Raw genomic sequence first — 25,289 nt, 5'->3', positions numbered from 1 at the left:
TTCTTCTTTTTCTGCTGTTTGCTAGCTTGCTCCATGCTTTTTGATTTCCAGCTTGGTTCCAATATACGAAGGACTTGAAGTCTTTTAATTCCAGTCGGGCAAAAACTACAAGTATTAATTTCTCCTTCGTGATCCATTTCCAAACAACTGGCACTTCCTTGAATGAAAACGGACGCCATCCATACGTCACTACCAAATCTGAGGCCCCGATTGGTCAAAGATCAACCGGGTTTCACTTAAAACCTGCATTCAATTTTGAAGGTAGAGCCTGAAAATCATGGTAGAAACTTGATCGAAATACTTCTGAACACGGAAGCTCGAAAACACACGGTTCCATGGACGTTTGTTTGGAAGTTGTCTCGTGAACGTCCATTGCAGAGGATGTTGTGATTGTAGCTTCAGAGGAACAACTTCCTGTTCATCGTGATGTAGAAAGTTACAGGGAACCAGGGTTTTTTTTTTAAAAGACTTTATGCTAACTTAAACTTTTTTTCTTTTGACGTTGGTGGATCTTTGCTCCAATTTAACACAGACCGGACTGACTGGGGAATGAGTGCAGGTTCAACAGTCAGCCAGTTGGTGGCGGTATTTCCCAAAACGCGTTCCAAGGAGGACATAAAGCTTAACAAAGAAACCGTTGTAATCCTTAAATCATCAATTGATTACAAAATAGGGCTTTTTAACTATAGAACGTTTTTTGCACCTCCACACTTGAGTATGTTTACCTATATTTACAATGTTTTTTTGTATTTTTTTTGTATATTTTTGATGTTGGCCACTCCCAGGTTCAGGTTTTATTTCTGAAAAACTTTCAAATGAAGTGGATTATCTTAGAACTCGGGTTTAGACCAAACTTAAACCCCCACACTGGTAGGCAGGTATGAACGTTCACCTGAACTTCACCGTGGGTCCAGAAAACGAGGTCTTGGTGAATTTTTGTAGATAAAACATTTGATCTGCCAAAGAAAGAAAGTTGAGGAGCTTGATGAGGAGAAAGACAGGAAGTCCAAGTTACAAATCGGAAGATGTGGAGTTGGTGAGCAGTACTTATCCATAAATAGGGATGGGTACTGTTTGGATTTTATTCTGTGTTGAACGGGTAATTTTGGTGGTTTTGGTGCCTAAACGGTGCTTCAAAAATGAAAAATATACACCAACGTTTTCCAAAAACATATAAGCATAATGAAGGAGAGCAGTTGAATGCACCTAAGATGCTTCATTTCATTCCATCTGTCAGTCTGAAATAAACACGTATTTCACCACTCAACGCCATGACAACGGCTCTTTCTTTTCTTAGCATCGCATGCATCATTCTTATCCTTCAGGTCCCTAAATTAAGAGCGTTTGTTGTGAAGTACAGACAAACTTTCACTCGCGTTGCCTTTGGCATTTTGACTGAAGTTCCACCCACCCTCAAGGCCACACCCATTGTCATATGAGACCGCCCACAATATCTGGAATGGTGAAATGGTTGGCCAGAATTCTTCAACAAAACTGAGTGGAATATAATTGACTCACATGTCTGAAACGCAGCGCCGGAATTTTTTTTTTTTTTTAAAGGGTACTGAGATTTGGTACCCGTGCCTATCCAAATATGGTCTGCTCTCAAAAGTGCACTGTGAAAGCAAACCTGCACACTTTCCATCTAGATTCCAAACGGATCTCAGTCTCCAGAAAGGTTTGCTTTATCTGAAAAACACAAACGAATGTAGATGTTTTTCTCGTTCCCCACAGAGAGCACCCGCAGGCCAGAGCCGCCCCCGGTTACGAGGAGCTGGAGGCTGCAAGGCGCCGAGTCCTGGACCACGACCCGCACCGGGTGAGTTAGCATAATCGATGGTGCTCAAACAGAAGATGAAAGACTGCTCGTCAATGTCAGCAAGAGAAACAACATCAATCAATAAGTAAAACTGAAAGGTCTATTTCTGATCCAGCTCCCAGGAGCCTCCCATGTTTCCCAGGTCATTTTCATCCCCCTTGTTAACATTTTGAGGTGTGCTCCACCCGCTCTCCTTCTCATTAGGTCTCTGGGAAGATCTAACGGACCACTGACATTTCCATCCACCCTTACTTTCAGCTTCACACCGCAGCTTTGTTTTTTCTTTCTCTTTCTCCCACTTTCTCATTTGTGCTCTGCCCCTCTTTCCCCCCCTGTCATTTGTGCAACAGTAGCATGAAAGCCCTGACGGAGGCAGATACTTTCCTTAAACAAGCGGCACTGCTAAATGTCCCTGAACCGCCATCGATCCAGCTCCAGGAATCATTTCATTTACCTTTTGTAGTCCTGCCAACTCAGCATATTCATGCAGGAAATCAATAGCCATTTATCACTCATTTAAAGGAGGACTTTTTTTCAAAGTAGAGAACCCAAAGATGCAGGAAAAATGGCTCTTTGGTCCAAACCTCTGCTGTCCTGCTCGCTTTGCAAACATTTCCTCTGATTTTTGTTGCTTTATTTGATCCATCTGAGATTTGGAGATCCCCGGACAAGCCCCCGATGGATTTATCGAGCGTCCAATCCGCTGACAAAACCGGACTCCCGCTGTGCCCCCTCCTCCTCCTCCAACCCCCCTCGTGTTTATTGAGCAGCAGTCTTGATTACATGCGTGTGCGTCACACACACGCTGGGTTTCCGAGCCTGCAGGCCCTTCTGTCTCAATCAGCACAGAATCTCCGATATGGTGGTTTGGTCCGCAGTAAGCAGCAGCACCACCTCCACCCCCCGATAATGAAACACTCCGTCGCACGAGTGACCGGAATGAAGACACAGAGACACGTTTGGTCCTCAGAAAACAAAGATGGGAGGAAATGTTGTGTTTTAAGGTTTTACTGAAACACTCACAACATATTTCACAGAGAAAAAAAAAGGCTGAAATGTTGACATTTTATCTATTAACATGATCTTTAAAGTTACATTCAGTTGTATCTTTCCATTAAAAATCCATTTTAGTCTAGTATGTTTCAACATTTAACATAAAACACTTTTTTTTTATTGTTCGTGTTTTTTCAAGTTTTTACTAATTGAAAACAATCAAACTTTTAAAAAACTGAACTAATTTATTACGTTTTGAGTAGTTTTTAAGAAAAAAAAACATCTAATATTCTGAATATTTTAATACCCAGAATTCCCCCGATCTAGTTCAAATATCCACACATCTTTTGATCTATTTCTAAAGTGTTCCCAGTGGTCTTTTAATTAAGATTATAAAGTTCTTACCCAAATAGAAAAATCCCTCTCGATTTTTAGGACGTAGTTTCTGCAGAGCGCCTGGAGGTCTGTAGAAATTCTCTTCTGACTGGTGGGCGGGACCAATGGCACAGAGCAAGCCGGACTCCACTTCCCATCATCCCTTTGTTTACACTCTCTGCCACTAGCTTACAGCCCCTCGAACCCCTAACGTAACCCTACAACAAAAATGGCGAGCAATATCTGAGCTGAGGAAAACAAAGACGTATATGGATCTATTTGTCTATTTGCACAGCGTGTTTTTCTACACAAAAACACAATTTCAACAGTTTGGGTCTGTAGGAGGAGCAGAGATGTGTCTGAGGCTCGGACGGCCACTTCAGGGTACATTGTGAAAATGGAACGTGCCATTGCTGTTCGTGTGGTAAGTCTTTATGACGTACAGGTGATGCTTTTGTACCGGTCCCCAACGCCACACTCTAGTCATTAGGAAAGTACGTACGTACTGACTACACCAAAGTTTCATGCACGGGGTGTGCTCTTAATACAGATGTGCCGGTAGGACGGCCATAAGTCGCTACACTCAACAAGCACACACTTATCACATGAACAGCACTAATGGGCCCCTTGCGCAGGTTTCGGTGGAGTGGAGAAAATGAAAAATTGCGTTCCACGTGCCTTAGTCTCACCTACTGCACTCTTCCATGTTGTCTCCGTAGAAAAAAAGTGCTCTCCGGGCTCACTGAGCGGTCTACGACCTTCATATATCCTGGGCATCACCCAGGTCCCTGTATCCACCCGTGAGGACGGTTGTGACAAAGGCCCTTGAATTTACTTCCAGCAATGATAAAACAAAAAAAACATTTTGCTTTCAAATTGATCAGGGGTGTCAAACTCCGGGCTCCGAGGGTCTGCTCCTGCTGTTATTTTTTAGAAATCCCGCTGCTGAGTACCTGGGTCAGGTGCGTTTAGCCAATATGGAGCTTCAATGGCAGGACGGTTGAAAAACATGTAGGACACTGACACTGGCCTGAAATCAGACACCCCTGAAATAAATGCTAAATTGAGGTTATATAAGTGCTTTGATGTATGTTTGGATCACTAGGTGTTAATGGGGGTTAAGATGTACTCCAGGCGTCATTTCAGCCGTTCAGGAGACGTCAAGATCCCCTTACCGAAAACTGGAACTGAGATGGAGCCTAAATACTTTAAACTGCACCTTTGAACGACCAAATCCCATCTTCAGATCTCCATATTCAGGAGGCGAGAAAGCCGTCGTCCCCGCAGAGGCTTGTTCATCTTCTGCTGCTAACAGAGCGGAGTTATCGGCGCCGCCTCCGTTTGATGCAACCACACGTTACCGCGCAGCCTCCCCATTTTGTCTGCTGTGAGAGGAGCGTAAGAGCAGACCACTTGAGCGCGGGCGCTCTCTCCGGCACGGCGGCCTTGTTTGATCAGCCTTTTAGCCGTCACCTCCCGCGCGCCGCGCCGCTCTTTTCATGCTCGCCTCTATCTGTAGCCTTGAACAGTTAAAAAGGTTTTCCCGAGCTCTCTGCACAAGGCCAGGAGCGCCATTCTTCCCTCTGTGAGCGCCGTTTGAAGGTGAGGATGAGTGTGCGTCTGCTCCTCCGAGCCCCGGCGATATGGATCCCACACAGAAGGGGTGAAAGACGATGTTTATCCACGTCTGGGTTTATCGTTTGAGCTGGGAATCCTGATCCACAGTGAAATGTGACCTCCTCTCCCCCCTCTGACTCTAACAGGTCTGTCTGGGATGAGACCCTTCCTCGGCATGTTCCCTGTCGGCGGATAGGTCACGGCTGTAATTATGCCAATCACACTGTCCCGTTCCCTTCGTCTGTTTCTCTGTATGCTAATGAGAGGCTCCCTGTAATGTGTTGATGGCCAATTAAACTTCAAAAGTTTCCTCTCAGAGACGCCTTTGTTCTTTGAGATCAGCTACCAGACTTTTCAATCTTTCCGACGGAAGATTTGGGATTTAAGGCTTTGTGATGTTTTAGGAAAATAACGATGTTGATGGATTTTACTCTCATCTCTGAACTCGTGTGGCATCAACAGACGGTTTCTGTTTGGGCTCCAACACCCCCTCCTGACCGCTCCGACTCAACTCTGCGGAACTTTTACTTTTCAACTTGCAAACCATGCTTTAGATCCCATCGTTTGCTAGTTCCACGTCTTCTCTGGGGGATAATCTTAGGTTTTCCGGCAGTTTATATTTCCGGTTTTAATGGGAAACTTATGCAACCATTGTTGGTTTTGGCTGAATTGTGACTTTGATATGTGATTGGGGAGGGGTAGACCCTCATTTGGAATCAGATGAAGTCTTAGGACAGCTTTTGAAACCCAACAGTCCGACTGTTGTTTGACGTACAGATGTAATCTGTGCCTGAAAGTCGTAAACATCAAAGTGTTTGAACCCTGATAAACCCACTAGTCTGCCGACACGTGGCAAATAATTTGACCATTTCTCCATTTAAAGCAAATGATCCCAGAATTTCCCGTTCCCGGTCTCCCACTAGCTTCCAGCCCCCCACTCCCCCCAACCTACCATTACCAGTGCTAAAACAATATTTTTCGTCTGCTCCTGATTCACAACTGAGAAAACCCCAAAAATGAAATTTAGAGCTTAATTTTCTTTGCAAATGTCCTGCATCTTCTGAAAAATGCCACAAGAGCACATTTAAAAACACAAATTTCATCAGAGCGGGTCTTTAACAGCTCAAATGTTTGGGCTTTTCGCTTCCTGATCTTCTCCCCTCACCTTAGTTGTGTTTTATTTTGAAAGTTGCTGTGTTTATTGAGGCTGTATTCAGTCTAGACACGTTTGGTTTGCTCAAAGTGAGCCAGAGTTCGTTTCCCCTGCTAATCCGGGAGAAATTTTCAGTCTGGATGCCCCCAAGAGGACGATACTCTGGGACCAGCAACCGCTCTCTGACCCACCTTTAGAGGTGGTCTCGGTTCGTTTCTAATCAACCTGAGGTCCGGTTCCTTCTGAGATTCCTCAGTCTGAATACAATCCGTCCTCGGAGCAGAACAACTGCACCAAAATGTGGTGGTAGTGAGCAGGATTACCACTGCAACAACACATCAATAGTAGGGGAAAACTAACCTGTGTTGCGACGGTCACGTGATCTTAACACGGTCAGAATGTAACAACAGAGGATCCGGGGCAAATGTAAAGCAACGGTTGTTGTGACATAAAAAATGGTCCAACTATTTATTTGTTAGAACGTTTCAGTTAACACCGCTGAAAACGCCTCTTACATGCTTTTCCTGTGTCTCGTGGCGTGGCAGGCGCCCGTGGCGTCACCCATAAAGCTACTTTGTAGTTTCCTTAACAGAATTGTCTTTGAAAAATGTCATAAAACAACAACGATGAGACACAGAAACTCATTGAAATGGGATTGGATGAATGCAGGCTCGTTGTGACATGTGAAAAACATCACTTCTTACTGTTTTCCCGGTAACCTATACGTCATAAACACCGGTCAGCGTACCTCGCTGTAACCGCCCTGAAGCATGTCTCCACCACACCAAAGTCAAAAGTGTTGTACTCGACGTTGGTAGACGGTAAAAACTGGTCAGCGAAAACCAATGAACTGTTCTGACGAGGACTTCCATCATTTCTGCCTCTCGTTGCTTTGCCCCGCCCCTCGTAATTTTCAGGCCAATGACTGAAGAGATCTTTAGTCACGCGGTTTTGTTCACAAGCTTTGATTCGAAACAGGAAAGGCCACTTGACGGCGGACGCCAGTCCTAATAAGCAAATTTATTCGCTTATTAAGATTGAATCCAAAAATTAGCCATTTTTGCCGACAATGAATCCAGACTGGTGCTGCATGTGAGGAAGAATGTCGTCAGGAAACTGCCATAACTTTATTGAAACACTCGTCAGCAACAATAACGATTGTGTGGCCCTGTGCTTAAGTCGATTTGACTCTGGATCGGTCCATTTATGCGCCTTGGAGGGGGTTTTATCAGACATCCATAATGTCTACAGCTCAGGGTGAATGAAAGGAAGACGCTGAAGCTTCGCCATCGGTGACTTCAGAGGGAACAACGTTCATTTACCGGCGTAACCATGTCCTCATAGGAGGAGGCTTCTCCTCAGCACCTGGAACCCCCCCCCCCCCCCCCCCCCCTTCTGGAACAGGATCAGATATCCTAATGAACCCAGACAAGCTCACGTTCAAGCACAGTCGTTTCCGGCCCCCCAACCAAGAAAAAAAGAACAAGTCGTTCAAGTCCATGTAGGACTCACGCAGCTCCGTACTTCCCCTAATGTTGTGTTCGCGGACATCCATCACCTTGATGATATTTTAATGTCACATCCTCAGGCTGGCTCACTCCCCCCCCTTCCCCCCCCTCCCACACATTGGCCATCACTTCATAAATAAAGCCCCCCCACATCATTAAGTAAACACGCACCCGCCTGTCACGGTGATAGATGGCCGACACACTCCTGCAGGCGTGCACGCACATTTGCACACCCCCTGAAGGAGGGTGCGGGGAGGCGTTGCCCCCACGGGCAAAAAGCAGCACCCCCCCCACACACACACACACGTCGATGGGGTCTCTCGCCCACGGGCTTCATGAACACCCACTGTGAACTTGTCCTGATCTGAAAAGCTCACTTTTGACAGATCGCCGCCGTGACAGAGAAAAAGGCAGGGGGGGGGCAGCTTCTGCACGAGGCGTTCACTGTCCTGCGGGAAAACTGAGACTGCAGTTATGAACTGAGACTAGGAACTCCTGCGTTTCTCGCAGTCATTGTTATTGACTGTATATGAGAACTGGACTGAGTGTGATGTCACACGTAGAAACAAAGTCAAATCAGTGTTGGTCATCGTTTCTATGACTCTCACCAATCAGGAGTTGGCTTGCTGATAGGCCACGCCCCACCGCACTACACGGAATCTGTCAACGTTGGACGCCAACAGGCTCCACCTACTTTTACCAAGGCAACCTCCTGATTGGTCAGAGTTTGTCCTGGTTCAACTTTATAGGGCTCATTCATTTACAGCGCGTTTATGTACGACAGAAAACGGTCGCAGCCACGCGTGAGCCCGGGAGTTTTGAACATGGGGGGCCCAAAACACGGCTATTCCTGTGCGGCGAGGGCGGTGTGAACGTCGCTTTAGGAGGAATTATGGGAGCGCCCGATGAACCGGATGGTGGATTGACTGATGCATACGCTAACGTGCATTATCACATTTAATTAAGATGTCAAAGCTGGATATTGATCATCTACACTAGGCCGTAAAAGTTTGAGTTTAGTCAGCATCCAATTGTTGCTTCCTGTTCCAGTGTTTCTGATAGAAGGTTTCATATTTCCTGGCTATAGATCTGCGGTGATGCTTCGTATGCATGTTGGCTCCTGTCCAACGGAAACATTTCATTTGGAGGAACAGCAGTAAATCCCTGCGTTCCGTCATTGGCGGATAGTGGCGTTGGCCGCACGCCACCAGCCGTCTGACTGACGAAAGACTCCCACAACCAGAAACAGCCCCCCCCCCAGGTTTACCAAACAACACCTTTTAGGTGTCGTCCTGCACCTGAGCCTTTGAAAAAATGAACCTTCGCCACGCAGAGGCTGAGGAGTTTGGTGTTCAGCTAACGTCGCTCCCCTCCGGCTCAGCTGTCAGTCAAAACAGGAATCCCCCCCCCCACAACGCACCAAAGCTTTTGTGATTATTTCTACAGACGAAGGATTGTCTTTATGGGCAGCATGACTGAAGACTTGTTTGTCCTAAAACAACTGATTGTTTCGCCTTCCCGTCTTTGAGTTTACTGACATCATTATTGTCCCACATTTTAGTATTTCTCTCTAAAAATCAGTCGGTTCCATCAGCAGCAGTCATTTCCTATTCCAGTCGCTCATAATCTTTTCAAGGTTTTTGCTTAAAACATCTATTTTTCAGGTGTTTTTTGGTTCTTTAGGTTGAAAGTATTTCTCAAAAAATCTAACTTTATTGGCATCGAAGACGAACAAACCACAAAAACAGTAGATTAACACGATTTGCATGAGATCTGCACCATTTAAGGTCACGGCCTACGCTGGAATTAAACAGGAAGTCCGCAAAAGACAGAGATTAGAACACTAAAGATGAATAAAACCATCTGAATCAAACAAAATATGCATTCATAGCACAAATGAGGGAGCAAATATTTATTTGATCTCTAGCACTCATCCCAAAATGACAGGTGAGGATGGTGATTGGTGACCCCACATCCCATAAGCAGCTGCTCCTCGTGAACGTCTGTTTTTGTCTTTGTGCCGCAGATCCGACCCCAGCTATGAATCATAAGAACGGTGCAGACAGGAAATCCATAACAAAAAGAAGATCTGTTTATGTTAGCCCAAAATGTTCCCGCCTCCTCCCCCCCTCCCCCCCTGAATGCCGAAACCTTTAATTTCATAGAGAACTCCAGGAAGCGTGTGGAAGGGGCTGAGTCACTGGCTGCAGCATCATTGGTTTTAAAAGTTACAGGTTTTTACATCAAATAGTTGAAAGATCTCTGAGTTGCTTTATTGCTTAGAAGAAGAGCTCAACTGTGTCTGAAAATTAGAAAAATATAGCAACTGAGTTTTAAAGTATAAAAGCGCTAAATCTAATAAAGAAAATTGCCTAAAAAAGTATATTTTTGTTCAATTAAACATTGATTTTTTTTTTTCATTATAAGACAATAACCAAAGATAATGTTTTAAACCTTAATCTTTCTGGTTTGACCACAATATTCTTTTAAATTTAAACCTAAATGTACATTTTCTTTGCCTTTTTAAAAGTTACAAACCCCTGAAAAGGTTTGTAGAGAGAGTGATGTGAACGAACAAAGTGGGTTTGATCCTATTGTCTTGATATTCAATAATCAGGTCTTTCCGTCTCATTTTTCATCCTCTCTGAAAAAGCTGGAGTTGAGGACGTGCATTAAAACAAACCTGAGAGAATCCATATCTGCAGAAACAAATGAATTTTTTTTAAAATCTCCTTTCAGCAACTTTGTTTTTGGACTTTATTGAAAAGCTTTAAGATAAAAGTGGAGGCTGAGCCGCTGCCTCCTGCATATGGAATGAAGGGGAGACGGAGGCAGCAGCTGCTTTGGGGGGGGCTTTCTCTGAGGGGGGCCGCACTAATGTTGGTCTAACGTTGGTGTTAATCAGGTTAGCATATGCCCTTTGTGTGTTTAGGGGTTTCAGGATGCACCTGCACGCCGAGAACGAGAAGGAAACGAGTTTCCACTCCAAGCGTTTCATTTTTTTCTTCTAAAAATCAGATCTTCTTCAAAGATTATTGCGTTTGAAGCAAATCAAATTAATTCTTGTGGCCAATTTGTGTGTATTTTCCCGCACAGATAATGTCCTCTTTAACCATTTGATCAGCTACTTTAAGGAGCTTTTATTCTGAAAATCAATAGTTGTCTGTATGAAACAACTTAGGCAGCATAAGAAGAGAACTTTTCCTTCCAACCTAGATAATCCAGATTAAGGCAGTTATTCTTCTGGTATTTATCCCTGATTATATGTTGCTGTGTTGCAACGCTAGAGTGTTGGAGTGTCCTTGGGCAAGACACTGAACCCCGCATTGCTGTTGGTGGTTAGCCATCAGTGTGTGACTGTAAAGGCTTTGAAGAAGTTTGGAGTGTATTCCATTTACGACCCACAATGCTTTGAGCTAAGACCACTGCTCAACACAAGTGGCTTCAAATGGATCCTTTTCATTTGTGACGATCAATAAAGTTTTTTCTCACTAAAACGCTAATAAGGTATTGGGAATGTTACTTCATTAGTTGTAGTTACTTGGTACTAGATCCAAGAAGTAACTGAGTGACTATCTGAACTAATTAGTTGGGCTATTTAAAAAAAAAAGCGTCTTTTGGTCAAAATCGAGATTTTTCTGGTCGGTTCTAGCAAGTCAACTGAAATGAGGGAAATAGACGTCGTTGTTTGCCCCCTGAAAGGGCTTGACCCGTACAAGTTCTGTGGGGTTTTGGGGTTGTTTGGGTGTGTCTCACGGTTCCCTTGAGGTTTGGACGGCCACCTTAAGGGACGTCATGAAAATGGAACCTACCATTCTGATGCGTGTGGTGACATGTAAGCTGCACGGTGGCGCAGTGGTTGGCACTCTTGCCACAGCTGACCTCTATTTAGTCACGTTGTGTTTAATTGTTCTTATTCTTATTCATGTTCTTCTGTTGTGTTGGACTGACCGCGTACGGCGCTAAGTTATGAAAAGTGCTTTATAAATAAAGTTTGATTTGATTTGATTTGGAGAAATGGATGAAGGAAGGAGTGAACACGGCTCCTTCCACCTGTTTGTGTGTAAGACCGCTCCGACTGCATGACTGTCAGCCAATCGTAAGCCCTTCTACTCTTGAAGACCCCCCCCAGTGTCCGGATCTGACAGAAAGGCTCCTCATGACCCAACAGCAGCGGTTGGTGCGTTCGCTTTGAGAAGTGAATTCAATGAAGTCACGTTTAACATTCAGCAGTGATGAAAAGCAAACATTAGTTTGATCACTGGAAAAACAAGTGTTAGCCAATGCTGTTCCATCATTACAAACACACACACTCCTACACACACACACACACACGTGCAGTACCAACTTGGTGTCCAAACCTCACTTGATGCACACATGCACATACTTATGTCCACAGACGGTTTATAGCCGGCTTTTAAAGAGCTAACAAACCACAAACGCATCAGGATGCAGTCGGCCGCGGAAAGCCGACTCACTCCCAGTCCTCATCAAAGGCCTGCAGACCTCAGCTTTGGCCAAACTGAAGCTCTTTTCCAGGGTTCATTCCACTGCAGGAGGCTGCAGCCAAATCCATGCTGGCAGCTGCCCCCCCCACCCATCCCCAAAATCCCATAATTCAGTCATTAAAAAGAAATCCACTCTCCTGATGCTGGCTTCCCGTGTGAAGGCGCCCTCCATGCAAAATATCCCAAACTTTTCTCCTCCTTATTTCCCCGTGAGGACGCCGCCTTTGAGGAATTACACAGATCCTGCCGCTGTTTTTACGATCACGAATCCCACGATAAAGCTGCTGATTGTAAAGGAAAAGCCAGGCTCCGAAGGTTTTTTTGTTTTTTGACTTTCCAGACATTTTTCCGAGCATTCCCCCTTCGTTTTCCAGTGAAGTGGAAGGCGCTCATCAATATCCTCAATAAAACAAATGGAATTGACTCTTGAAACAAGTGAAACATAATCAAAAGGCTTCTCAGCGGCGCACTTTGGTTTGTCTTTTTGACCCAAAAACAGCAGCTTTTGTTCACTCCGAACTGGTTTCATGGATGATCCACTCAGGAGTCTTTAGACCACATCGAAAAGGAAAGCCACTTCTCAAACATTGGTCTCACTCTGGAAAACAAATGCAGGCACTTTTATGCACAAAAAGCCTGGATTGTCTGTTAATTGCACGTGTTTGCATCCGAGATGCGCATTGCCGCTTGTATTTTAAGTGCCTCAGAGGCTAAACGTTGTTGTTGGTCGCACATATTAACCGAACCGTAACCCGTCCTCCGGGTCAAAGAAAAAAGGTCGGCATTGGCCGCACGTTTTTAGAAAATTACGCGCAGGTAGCCACTTTCTTTCTATAAAAGTTCCAAAATGTTTGAACTGAAATCCCTTGGAGGAAGTTCAAAATTAAAAGCTGTTGTTTTTGCCTCAGTTTAATCAAATGCAGCTTATGTAACCCCATAGGAAATGCACAGGATTGATGAATTCCCTATTAAACTCTGAGTATTTCAAATTAAAGCTATTTTTTTTTACAAATGCAATTTGTATATTCTTATATTTTACGTTATATGTATATTTTTAACATAAACTGTTATTTCAGTTTTGCTGCATGTAGACACAACTTCCCTCAGACCACAATCTTTAGCTGTGATATTTTTTTGTTGTAGCTGTAACTGTTGTAACCTTTTTTCTCCGTTTTGGCATCTCCGTACAAAACAAGTAAGGGTGTTAAATCACAATGTTATATTGGTTGGACCTGTTAATGGGAGGAGATGGTTTGATGGTAGCTTTTAATTGGACGAAATTGCTATGTTGTAGAAAAAAAAAAGGTGCAGGAAGTGGGTACATTTTTGAGAATTGGTAGTTTCAACTTTGCGAAATCATGCAGGGGCTGACACAGAGCATCAGCCATTTGACATTCAAATTAAAATAAAAGAAAATGTTGATTCTGCCAAATAAGGTGTAGCTTAGCAAATAAGAGCTGGCAGCTGGAGTTTTTGAACAAACCCATCAGTTTTAAAAACAGTCTGAGTTCATAATCAAGCATTTCTGGACGGTCGCACTCTTGTTTTTTCTCTGGATCACAGTCTTTGTGCATGAAGCTTTCAGATCCTCAGCTCTGTGACGGCTCTGTGGGTCTGTTTGTTGATGCCAACATGGTGTCCTCCGGAAAAAAAACACAACTTTATTGACACACTTATTGTCTGTTTGGAGTAGAAACCTAGAAAAAAACAACAACGTAAGAATACGGTTCATATGCTAGTTTTTGAAACTCAAAAGTCCAGGTTTATAAATATTCCTTCCACTCATGCAGGGAGCAAACCGAAAACTGTCACCAACCGTGTCTTTCTGTAACTTTGTGTTTTGATTTGGTCTGATTTGTGAAGCTCCTCTCCCACTTGCACAGCCAGAGAAACGTGAACATCTTGTTCCGGCGTTATGCTTCCACCAGCTGCTGTCAGGAGTTTCCACACGCGCACGCCGGACCTTTTAGCCTCTTTCATCTTTGCAAAGTCACCATAAGCGATTCCACGCACGAACTCCTCTCTGTCCTTGCCTCTCCGACTCATCCCAGAGGCTCTGCGTTCTTCTACCTCTGGCTTCTCTTTTGTTTTAAGTCACTTCATTCTGATGCTGCACAGCTCCCCATCTGGGCCAGCAGAGGCCCATGGGGACTGACGCGGTGTCTGACTTTACACCCACAGCTCGTCTCTCTCCTGCGGGCAAACTGCCGGCTATGTTCTGTCTGCGGGTTGATGGCAATCTTCCTCACCTGTCCCCACTTCAAAGTACCTGCGGATGCCGACGAGGAGGTCCGATTGGTCAGCGGCGCGTTCTGCCGTCTTCTCAGGCTCGTTGAAATGCTTCTCACAGTTGAAAACGTTTTGGGGAAGGGCTCCTTCTACCACCCGCCGTTTAAGACGTGCAGTTGAAACGCCTCTGTTGGTGTTCAAGCATTTTGTTCTTGAACTTACAAAGTAGACACCTGTTTGGATTGTTCCTTTTGATTCATAATTCATGGCAAAAGAAGCCACATGTCGTGACTGAAGACTGAAAGAGTTCCTGTAATTTAGTGTCTTTATGAAAGCATCTTCTCCTCAAGTAAACTTTCAAAGTTTATCCCTCGTTGCTTCTTCTGTTACTGGTACACGCTGTTAAATACTCATGCTGCGTTCACACCAGGCTTTGCCAGGCATGTTCATGCGAACACTTCCAATGAAAAGTCAGGCGTCCATGTTCCAAACTGACACACAGCTACTTACGTTTTTAAGACCTTTTGGATGCAAAAGGCGTGGCGATGGATGAACATCATGGAGGAAGTGTCTTTTTTGAAGCCCTCTGCTCTGGCCCCTTTGTCTACATTTATTTACCGTATTTTAATGCTTTTTAAGTCTGGAAATGTTGGTTGAAATGGGTGGGAAATAGTAAAAAACCTCTATAACTCTGTATGCCTTAGTTTGCTTTCACACAGCACTTCTGAAAGTGGAGCAACCTGACAGGAAATGTCACTTTACTACGACAGCTGCTCATTTTAGGAGGCAAACCATCCTTCTCTGTTCACCACACCAGACATTTTTCAATCATGGTTGGTACTGTGGCTGCTTGTTCCCACTCCAAATCCACTGAATTTACGGTATTTTAGGGCGCATCGGATTGTAAGGCGCACCATCCATCATTTGAGTTGATGTCATATGTAAGATGCACAGTAAATAAAGAGTTTGTCCGACTTTAAAAACTGGTTTGTAACACAATAAGCGTTAGCCACGTTAGCGTATTCACCAAAAATGTCAAGCTACGTACTCACTGCCTTCATTAACGCATGTTGAAAAATCTTTTTAAATTCCCGTAAATGCGCCTTCTGTGCGCTACCATTGAACACACCTTCCCGGTAAGACCCAGTTGAACTTTGACCAATCAGGGACTCGGATTTAGTGACGTATGGTTAGCGACCTTTTTAATTCACGAAGTGCCAATCGGTTGAAAATTGATCATGAAGGAGAAATTCATATTTGCAGTTTGTGCCCAGCTGGAATTCTACGACACCAAGTCTTTTATTTATCGGAATAGAGCTGATGGACCCGAAAAATCCTGGTCCCAAGATGTTTACACATTGATGGTTCCCACTGTGAGAACTGTTCTGGAATAGTTTACAGAAGGTTTTTAAACTCCAAACTCCTCTGGTAAACCTTGTGGACATGCAATCAAAGGCGTGTCACTTTATAGAAATGTTTATAGATTGTGGACATGGGTCACGGGGGTCTCAGGGCCAGGGCTGCCCTAAAAAGGAGCTCTTTGAATCTCGATAAATAGAAATAAATAATGAACAGGGCCTCCATATCCAGGAAATAAACACACGCCTTCTGAAATATTTACTCAATACTTATTCCGACTCAAATTTTGAAAAGGACATCAATCATTTTCCTTTTATTCCCTTCAACTCTGCCATTTTGTGGCTTCACTGGAGAGAAGTGGAAGCAGCCTTTAAACAATAGCTTTAGCCCAAAGCTGACCCAAGCTGACTGACATCCCAAAGCCCCGGTAAATAATAGCGAAGAAGATAAAAGAGCTATTTCCTTTAAATTGGGTGAACTGACCCCATAAAGCCACTGCAGCAGACTCGGACTTGCATCAAAGCATCTGCAGGTCAAACGGATCGACCCCGCGACATTTGGTAAGCCTGATTCAATCTGAGGTGGAGGCGGCATCAGACGGCCCATTGGTAAACTTGTTTAAAGTCAACTGGAACTCCCAAGAGTTGACTTTGTCACCCGCCTTAGACGAACCTCAAAAGGCACGCGCCTACACACGGACGCGTTTGGATGCCATTACAGCCAATGGCAGCAGGCGAACAGGAACGTAGCCCAGTAGATCAACAACACCCCGCGGTGACACACCAACACACATGGAACAGATTTGTGAGATCTGCAGATAAAAGGAATGACACTGCTAACCATCGTTCCCTCTCCCGTTCCTTTTGAAACATCTCAATGAAGTTGAAGTAAACACTAAGTCTGCATGGCGCCAACCAGCCTGCAGTGAGGATTCCAGCCTCTAATGAAACTCACCCGATTCCTCCTCAGAGGACGAACCTGCAGCTCGAACAAGCTGAAGTCTGGAAATGTAAGAAGGTCAGGAGTGGAAGCCTAAACAAACGCTAACAATGAGGACAATTACCAGCAGATTGGCCTATTACCAAAGTAGACTGCATTCCAGTCAGTGTAACCCTTGGTCCCTGGGTGTGTGTATACATGTGTGTGTGTGTGTGTGTGTGTGTGTGTGTGTGTGTGTGTGTGTGGGTGTGTGTGTGTGTGTGTGTACCATCTGCTGCTAACGAGCTCGGAGTCAGCCGGGTCCAGGTGTGGGAGTGTTTAGTGCACACTGGAGGGCAAGCAAGCCTGCTGTTGGAGATAAACACAGTCTTATAATTCGACATAATCTCGTGTGCCAGCGGGCGAGCCTTGACCCGCCTGGTAGGGACGTGTTGACTCAAACCGGGTTGTTTTTGGGAACATATTTCCACAGTCCCAGCACAGTTTTGGAACTGTGAGTGCCTCTTCCGTAGAGGAGGCAGTGGCTTTTTGTTTTACTTGGAAAAAGGCGATTTTGGTGTGGGACAAGCAGGTTTTAGCTCATTTCACTTCCTGGTCCTGGTCACAAGGGGGTTGACCTAAACAGGTGCTGCAGGTTTTTGGGTTGCCCCGCCCGTGGAGGCTCATCTTAAGGGGAGTTCTGGCGTGTCTTGCAGTTTACTTGAGGCTCCTACAGCCACTTCAAGGGACTTCAGGAAAACGGAACGTACCATTGTCGTGTTTGTGGTAAGAGTATTCGTAAGGCTGATGGAAGTTGTGACGTACAGGCGATGCTGCCGTACGACTCTAGTCGTTAGTCAGGTGTGAGTACTTCACTGACTGTCGCATGCACAGAATGTGTACACAAAAGTGCAATAAGATGCCGACTCTTATTATCTAATATCCTCATTTCTAATGCCTCAATCACAATAGCCTTGACGACGTGCGTTTGAACGACCATTTCTAATGCAAATAGTCAGTGTACATGCAGGTATCTGTGCATTTCAGGCATCTGTGGTTAAAAGTCTCGCATTCACTCGTGCCATGCAAGATTTTAGGTCAGTTTTTGGGCTCTAGTTACAAAACGTGCAGCCATTGAAAGAAAAAAAATCCCCCTGCATCTAAACTTACTCACCCTTATGTGTGGTATCAGAGTTCACTTGTCGCCTGCAGCATGCCCGTAGAAAAAATGTACAGAAACATTTTGACTCCACTTTTTGCCCATTTTTCACCCGCTGACAGCCCAAATCCACCCGTAAGGGCAGTTCTGACTATTTGAAGTTTGTCTGTCTTTTTCTTGTAAACTATATCTGTCTGTTTTAGTAAATGGAGCCAAAAGGTTTGTCCTGTTCGTATTGCTGAACCAATGGGTCTTCTGCTTTTATTGATCTTTTTTTTCTTAATATTTAGTTAGAAAAATTGTTTAAAAGGGAAAGTTCTTTAACTTTTACATGTCTGGATGGTAAACACGGTTTCTCTCAGACGTCTTGATCATTAATTCTGATCGGGCTGCACGATGTGAGGAAAACTGATGACATGGAATGACGATAATAATTGCGATTTTTGAACAAATAGAAAAACCAACCAAAAACAAAATTTCCATTTCCCTGCAACAGTTTAATTTAAATAAGAGTTAACTGTAGTCTACATAGGAGGCCAGCATCTAACATAAAGGAGCTCCATCTGATTGGTCAACGACGTGAAGGCGTCCATCCGATTGGTCAAATGCATTAAGCAGCTTGCAGGTAACCATTTTGGCCGTCTTTTTCGATATGCTTATTGCACAGCTTGATACGGCGATAACGATAAATCTGTGGTTTATTGTGGAGGCCCAAATGGCGACCTTGATGGCGTGCGATGGCCGCGGTGGTTTCTCGTCTCTCCGAATGCGGCAGCAGGCTCTGGAGCCACTGTGGATCATAAGTTCCTTTGTTGTTTTGCATTCCTCTGCGCACACGCCAAATATTTACCACTTCTCTGTCAGTTCCTCCATCTGTGCCAAGTCTTATTGGTTTTATTTATTTCATCTCCTCCCGTGAGGGGAAGCTGCAAACTTTCATCATAGTGACTCTTTTACTGTGTGTTTTTTTTTCTTCCTTTTTTTTGGGGGGGAGGAGGGTTTGATGGATATCACATTGCTCGTGCCTCATGGTGCCAGTTGGATGGAGGGCATGGAGGGGCTAGGCTGCCAACAGGAGGTGGGCATGGGGTGCCAGCAGAGGCTCCACGCTGGGACGCACGCTTAATTAGCATCCAAGACGGATGGGAGGCGGAGGAGAGGGATGGATGGCAGTGCAGGAGACTAATTATGCCATTTGAAAGGAGACGGAGGAGTAAAGCGCCTTGGAAAGTCTTAACATCCTAGTCGGGGGAAGAAAGCCCCGCTCAGGCATTGTGTTGGAGCATTTGGACTCACATTTGTGTACGAGAACATCACTAAATTAGCCCAAAGTGCTCAGAGAAAATCATTTCCTGAGCCTCGGAAATGGTTTGTGATGAATGCGACAGCTGTGCGGCTGAAGCTGAGGGATCATCCGGCTGGGAGGAACGGGAAGGTGACGTTTCACTCGTCAGCGTTCAGTCAGAGCTGGAGGAAACGCCACACTTTGAGGCGATGAAGACGAAGACCGTCCACTTTTTCAGTCTCTCCACACCATGAGAAAGAGACCCCCCCTCACCCCCACCTCTGTTTGCAGTTATTGTGGTTTTCCGCTGAGACCAGAGTGGGAGTTGGGTTTCCAGTCGGTCAGTCAGACTCTGCAGAAGACATTAACCTCTCTGCACACGGCGTTCTCCTGCAGTATCACTCTTTACATGATGTCACACAGTTCAGGGGCAGAACACGCTCGGCGCTCGGCGATGGCCTCCTCTCCGGGTTCGAGGGCTTCCTTCTCCAGCCTGGCATGTTTCCAGTTGCCATGGTGAGGCTGAGTCCCGGTTTTGTGTGCCGTTTGTGAGCTTGTTTGTCAGCCGCTGTGTTTCAAGGCGCATCGTTTGGCACAGAAACCGGCTGTCTAATTTCGGGGAAATGAGCTTTTGGCTGAACAGCCTCCTAGTGACAGACGTCCTTAATGTGCGTGTGAGTTAATAAAGGCATGGGCCAGACCTTTGGCTGCAGGCTGTTTTGTTAATTTAATCAATGGACAAAGAGTTTCAATCATTTTCTCTAAATGTACATTTCCTCCTCTCCCCATCATTGTCTTGAACATCATACCCGGAAGATGGATGAGCGGCTTCAAACACACGCTGAAGGTCTCCCACCTGGGTCCACACTTTTTGTTGTTTTGCTCCGGCTAATGCCCCCTTTATGCATCTCTTTGCATAATTGCCTCTATCTTGCGCGAAGATGGAGCGCTCACCTCCTGACATCATATTAAACCCCCCCCCCCCCCACCCCGCACGACTGCCATAATGTTAGCATAAATATACCGCCACACTTGAGCGAGCGGCGCCCGCTCCCACACAGTCGGTCATTAGAGCTTCCCACACTGCAAAAACATGCTAATGACGTGCCGTAATGCGTCTGATGTTCCTGGAAATGTGGACTTCCCTGCGCCGGATGGGCCTGTCGAAGCCCACACGCGCTCGCCGGTTAGCGCACATATGGCCGTTTTTGTGCGTCGGACCGGTCCGTACACGACACGCCACATTTGTGCGTCCGCCGAGCAGACGGCCTGCGCCTGTTTAAAAACCAGAACCCAGATGACGGATGATGGAAGCCCCTCCGTGCATCTGCACCTCTTCCACCCTCCTCCTCCTCCTCTTCGCCCGCAGGGGCCGATTGTTTAAAGCCTCTTTGTGTCCCCGACACCCGAACAGCCGAGTTTGAAGTTAGATGTTCACATTTAAACTGACTTTTGACCAAAGAAAGAGGAACCAGAGAGGGAAAAAGTCAAGTAGGGACCTTGAGATTTAAAAATCTAAATTTAGAGTTTCTTGTAGAAACATTACTCTAACTAAATCCCAGTGGTTTGTTTGCATTTCATAAGAGATAAAGCCTACATATAACTGGTTAGACATCGTTTTATATTTTACATGTCAAACAAAAAGATCGAAAATGTCCAAAAAACTTGCATTACTGCAGTAGAACATGTCTAACACTCACAGACTCTGAGCGTCTGATGGTTTGCTAACCATCAACCAAAGGAAAAATGCGACTTTTCTAACCTTGCGCTTGAAAAATCTCAACAGTTTTGTGTTTTAGTCGTTTTCCAAAACGTCTGACAAAACGAAGAAGCGAAGACATCCTGTCATTTCCAGATGTTAGCTTTAAACGTTTAGAAAAAGTATGGAGACAAAGAAATTCTAGGAGGGAATTAGGTCAGGCTTTGACTTCCACATTGAAGCGCATTAAAAACAAAAGTAACCGGCACAGTTCACCAATACACCCTTAGGGGAGCTATTCACACAAGCAAGGCAGTCCAGTTCTACAATTAAAGTAAACTGACTTCCAGACTGAATCCTATTTTCATCTTTTTATAAAAGTAGTTGTGTATTTTCTTTGTGTATCATTTTATTTTGGGATCTTTTTGTACATTTAAAAAAAAAATCCACCCACCTAGTGGCTTTTTGATGAACTGGCCAATTTCTAGTCCCTTTTGTTTAATAATGCGCTTCAATCTGGAAGTCAAACATTTGTTTACTAGTTTAAATCTGTAATTTGCTCAATCATGATGCAGACAACAGATCCTTGTACGTCTTTGTCTTCCTCCTCTATTGCTTCGATATTGCTCGCCATTTTTGTTGCACCGCTAACCGGGGGGGAGGGGGCATGTAAACAGAGAGCTCTCAGCAAAGGGTAGTGGATGCGACAAATTTCTGATGGACTACTGCTGCTTGGCTAAAAACAGCATATTCGTGAGTAAAAGATCACTGGGAACACTTTGGAAATGTGGAAACGAACAGGAAATTATGAAATTCTTACCTTACTATCCTTTATTTTTCTGGTTCTAAACGTTCTAAAGTTTTGTCTTTAATGGACACTCTTACATGAACTCATAAAAACGAAAGCTGATCTCTTCTATAGGCTTCCTTTGAAACAGGCCTTTCTAGTTAAAGGTGTGATCTTCTCTAAAGAAAGAGGAGTTGAGAAAGAGAAGTGAAGCTGTACTACAGGAACATCAGGTGCTAAATCTATTTAAAGCAGGAGGAAACAGGAACGCAGGTTTGGAAGGTTGTGGAACCCCACGGCTGCTCAAAGCCAGACCCGGACGGTGAGCTGAGTCCGATTTGTTGTTAGAAAAGTGCAGAGGAGGACAAGAGGTCATCAGTCAAGACTCCCCGGTTAAGCCGAGCGCCTGCTCCGTTCTAATCAGCGGCTTCCGTGGCGCTGGCAAACGCATGACCTCCGTTCTGGCTGAACGCATCTGCTGTGTTGGTGTTCAGCAGAGACGCGGGCCGCCTCGTGTTTACGCTGCCACATGTGGTTCAGTTTTCCACGGCTTTCATGTTGTTCCTCTTGAAGCCTGGAGGCCGCAGCCGAAAACACGCGTGCACAAAAGCGTCGCCGGGGTAATTTTTCCGTTCAGCCGGAGAAATTATGAACATGGGTCCTCGGGACATGTGGCGTTTAGAGGAAGTCTACAATGTGCACACAGTTACATCATGGGTCTGTTTTCTTTTCTTTTCCCCCACAGACTGCACCCAGAGGGGCAGAGTCTCGACCGGAGCGCCGCTATGAAGAGATCGACCAACGCCACCCGACTCAGCCCAGGTGAGGTGGCGAACGGGGGAGGCTCCTCGCCGCTCCTTCCCTTTGTGTCGCTCGCTCAGACACACAAGCGGCGCTGACTAATCCTCTTTGGAGCTTATAATTAAATCTGGAGTGTCTGCCTTGGGAGTGTCTACTCATCCCAGGAATAGGCCTGATCTGCCCCACGGAGGGAGCGTGCACGAGACACTGCCGTGCACGGAGGACGCCTTCTTGGCACGTCGGCGCTCTCCACGTTGAATTTTACGGCGCACCTGTACAACCCTGGTGAAAAATTTAAGGCCTTTTGCTCACTTTCGCGTCTTCACGGCCCGACGGCGAAGTGGGGCGCCGTGGGGGATGGGGGGGAGGGGGTGCAGAGCGGATGGGGTAGAAAAAGAGAGCAGTTATTTCACGGGTTATTGCCCCTTCCTGGTATGACAAGTACCAGAGAGTGCAGACATCAGCCCTCGCTGGAAGGTGGGGGCGAGTCATATGAGGCAGGCAAGTGGGAGGGGCTTGTTCCAAACAGCAGCTGCTTTTATATTCATATTTGTGTTTGCAAACTCCTTCTCAGATCTTAGAAACTTGCATTTCTAAATTTAACCGCACAAAGAAGCAATCAGGAGGCTGATGATCTGAATAAATCCATAATTAGAAATGCAGATCAGATGGCGGCTCAGGTTTTTGCTCATTACTTTCGCTAACTTTTAGCGTTTGCACCCTTTGAAGTATTTTTAGGCGCAGCACCCAGAGGACTTGGGCGCGCGGTACAGTTAAAACACTTCCGGCGACGGTCGCCTCCAGAGGCGCAAACGCAGAAGTGGCTGTTTGTGCTCCTCCTGCAGATGTTTCCACTGCGTCCAACAAACGCTCAGGCACCAGGAGGACGGCAAACTCCCGTATTCCAGGAATATCTGTAAGGAGGGGGGGAAGAACGGAAAGGAAAGAGCAGACACGGAGGAGAATTGAATGCATTTTTCAAAGTGGAGCTGAACTTTGTGCAAAATCCCCCTGGGGGCCGCCATTATTGAAAGCCATTTCCTCTCAAAATGAGTGTGGCTCCACCATTGGCCTGGCTCCTATTAGCATACATTTGGCCTGCCTCTCTGTGGCTGCAGCTGGAGGGGGAGGGGGGGGTGAAGCCTGAGTGTATGGATGAAGCACGAGATGGAGATTCTCTCACAGATGGGGAGAAATAGCCATGAATTTAGTAAAAACCTCAGTGTTTGATTACAAACACTGGGAATTTGAATCCAGGATACACACAGGGATTCCACAACCAAAGCATTTTCCTGGCTGGGAAAAAAAGGCCGTTGCTGGAGACGTACAATTAGTCGAGTTTGTCTCCGTATTGATGATGCTGCAGAAATGCTTGAGAAGAGTCATGTGAGAACGTTGCATCAGAACATTCAAGAATGCACTGAAAGCGGGTATGGTGTTCACACCGCACTGTTGCTACCCGATACTAGCACACGCCCCTACAGTTGGAAGAGGCTTGGTGCCAAATGTTGACGCAGTGTAAATCCTGTGAGTCTCCTTCCACAGCTCTGTTTGGTGTCATATAGATCCAGCAGGGCATGAACCGCAATTCCTAATTTCTTGATCGATTTTCAAATGGAAAAGGATGCTACCCATAGGTCATGACCAAATGTGAGTCCCTGATTGGTCAGTTGGTTTACCTTTTAAGGCGTGTTTTGTACATCCAGTCTGAACTAAAGGGTTTACCTTTCATTGGGAGTGGTCGCCTGAACGCGTGTTGCTGGTGGGAACATAGCGTCAAAGTAAGACGCAAATAAGTGGAGAGTCTTAATTGAATACAAATGCCATATTTAAGGGTATTTAGGTGTAAAAATGTTTTGACAAACATGAGTAGAAAACCCAACAAGTCTTAGTTTTACCATGACCCCTTCACACCGGAGCTTTAGCTCCAGTGTTTACATTCCACCACCGAAACTTTCCAACTGTTCACACAATTTACAAAATTCCAGCTGACTCTGAAGCATAGAAAAGTAGCTTTTGCGTCGTCATGCAACTCAAGTGTATGAATAACTGTCAGAATTAGCTGATTTACGTTGATCATGTCAATGGTCGAAGAGTGTCTGTTAGGTGTCACCAGCAACTCCTCTGATGTTAAAGGGTTAGGGACTCCAAAAAAACCCTGAAACAGTAGATGAAGCCCCAAAGTGTTTGGTATTCGTGTTGAGGCTTCTTCTGGATGTGGTCTGACTGGACACATTGTGGAATAGGAAAGGAATGTCCCACATTACACACCTTCATCAAACAATCAAACAGTGGTTTTTAACTTGCTACGATTGCGCCGTCCTGCAATGTGATTTTATTCTGACCTTATGTCTTATCCAACGTCTAAATATCTTCTTTAGTTATCCCGTCAAGGGGCAATAAATGTCAATGAGCAATATTGCCATAATCTATTATTGTCTGATCAGATGGTGTTTAATGTTTTTTGTTCCTATCCAATAAATAAATGAAAAAAAGTTGGGTTATGAGGTGGTCAGGAAGCAGCGTCTCATGTCGTCTGTCTTCTAGCCTGGTCCCAATAAACACCAGACTTGATGAGATGTTAGGACAATAAGAGGCCGAGCTCCTTTTATCGCCGGGTCTAATAATTTTTTTAATTGAAAACCAGAGCTAATATTGACAGATATACTGTACTTACCTTATCTTACTCTATCTCATGTCTTTATGTATATGTATATACCTGAGTTATATATGCAAGACATGTCCGGTTGATGTGCCATTTCTCTTGTGTGAAATTTGGCCTGGTCCAGGTCAATGTCAATGCTGGTGGTGTCATACCTGTTTTTCATTCGAGTATAGTATATTCAGCTTATATAACACCATACTGTGGTATGGATAATTGTATTGAATCCTGAAATGTTCATTCAGTGTTGATGCCTACACTTTGTGGCTGTAAATACGCTGCTAAACTATATTTTAGTGCTAAATGAACCCGTTTACCCGTCATAATTCCATCAGCGAGGCGGCCAGTAGCCGGTCTCCAACAACTGTTGGTCTCTTTTAACGCTAGCTGTCGTAAAGTTTGTCGTGCCTCTTTTGC

The 25,289-nt window shown here is 45.1% G+C and overlaps 1 protein-coding gene across 2 annotated transcripts in view; it reads left to right on the top strand.

Moving 5' to 3' along the window:
- Positions 1-25,289, top strand: part of LOC101164537 (partitioning defective 3 homolog B) — a 167,734-nt gene that overhangs the window by 129,553 nt on the left and 12,892 nt on the right. For both annotated transcript variants that reach the window (XM_023966113.1, XM_023966108.1), the window contains exons 22-23: positions 1,735-1,819; positions 22,155-22,231. In XM_023966113.1, coding sequence (XP_023821881.1) covers positions 1,735-1,819; positions 22,155-22,231 — 162 coding nt within the window. The remainder of the gene's footprint in view (positions 1-1,734; positions 1,820-22,154; positions 22,232-25,289) is intronic.

This window comes from Oryzias latipes, chromosome 2, assembly GCF_002234675.1.
Source record: "Oryzias latipes chromosome 2, ASM223467v1".
In the NCBI taxonomy this organism is placed as follows: Eukaryota; Metazoa; Chordata; class Actinopteri; order Beloniformes; family Adrianichthyidae; genus Oryzias; species Oryzias latipes.
Note: the sequence above shows the minus strand (reverse complement) of the source record. Positions and strands in the feature narration are given on the sequence as shown.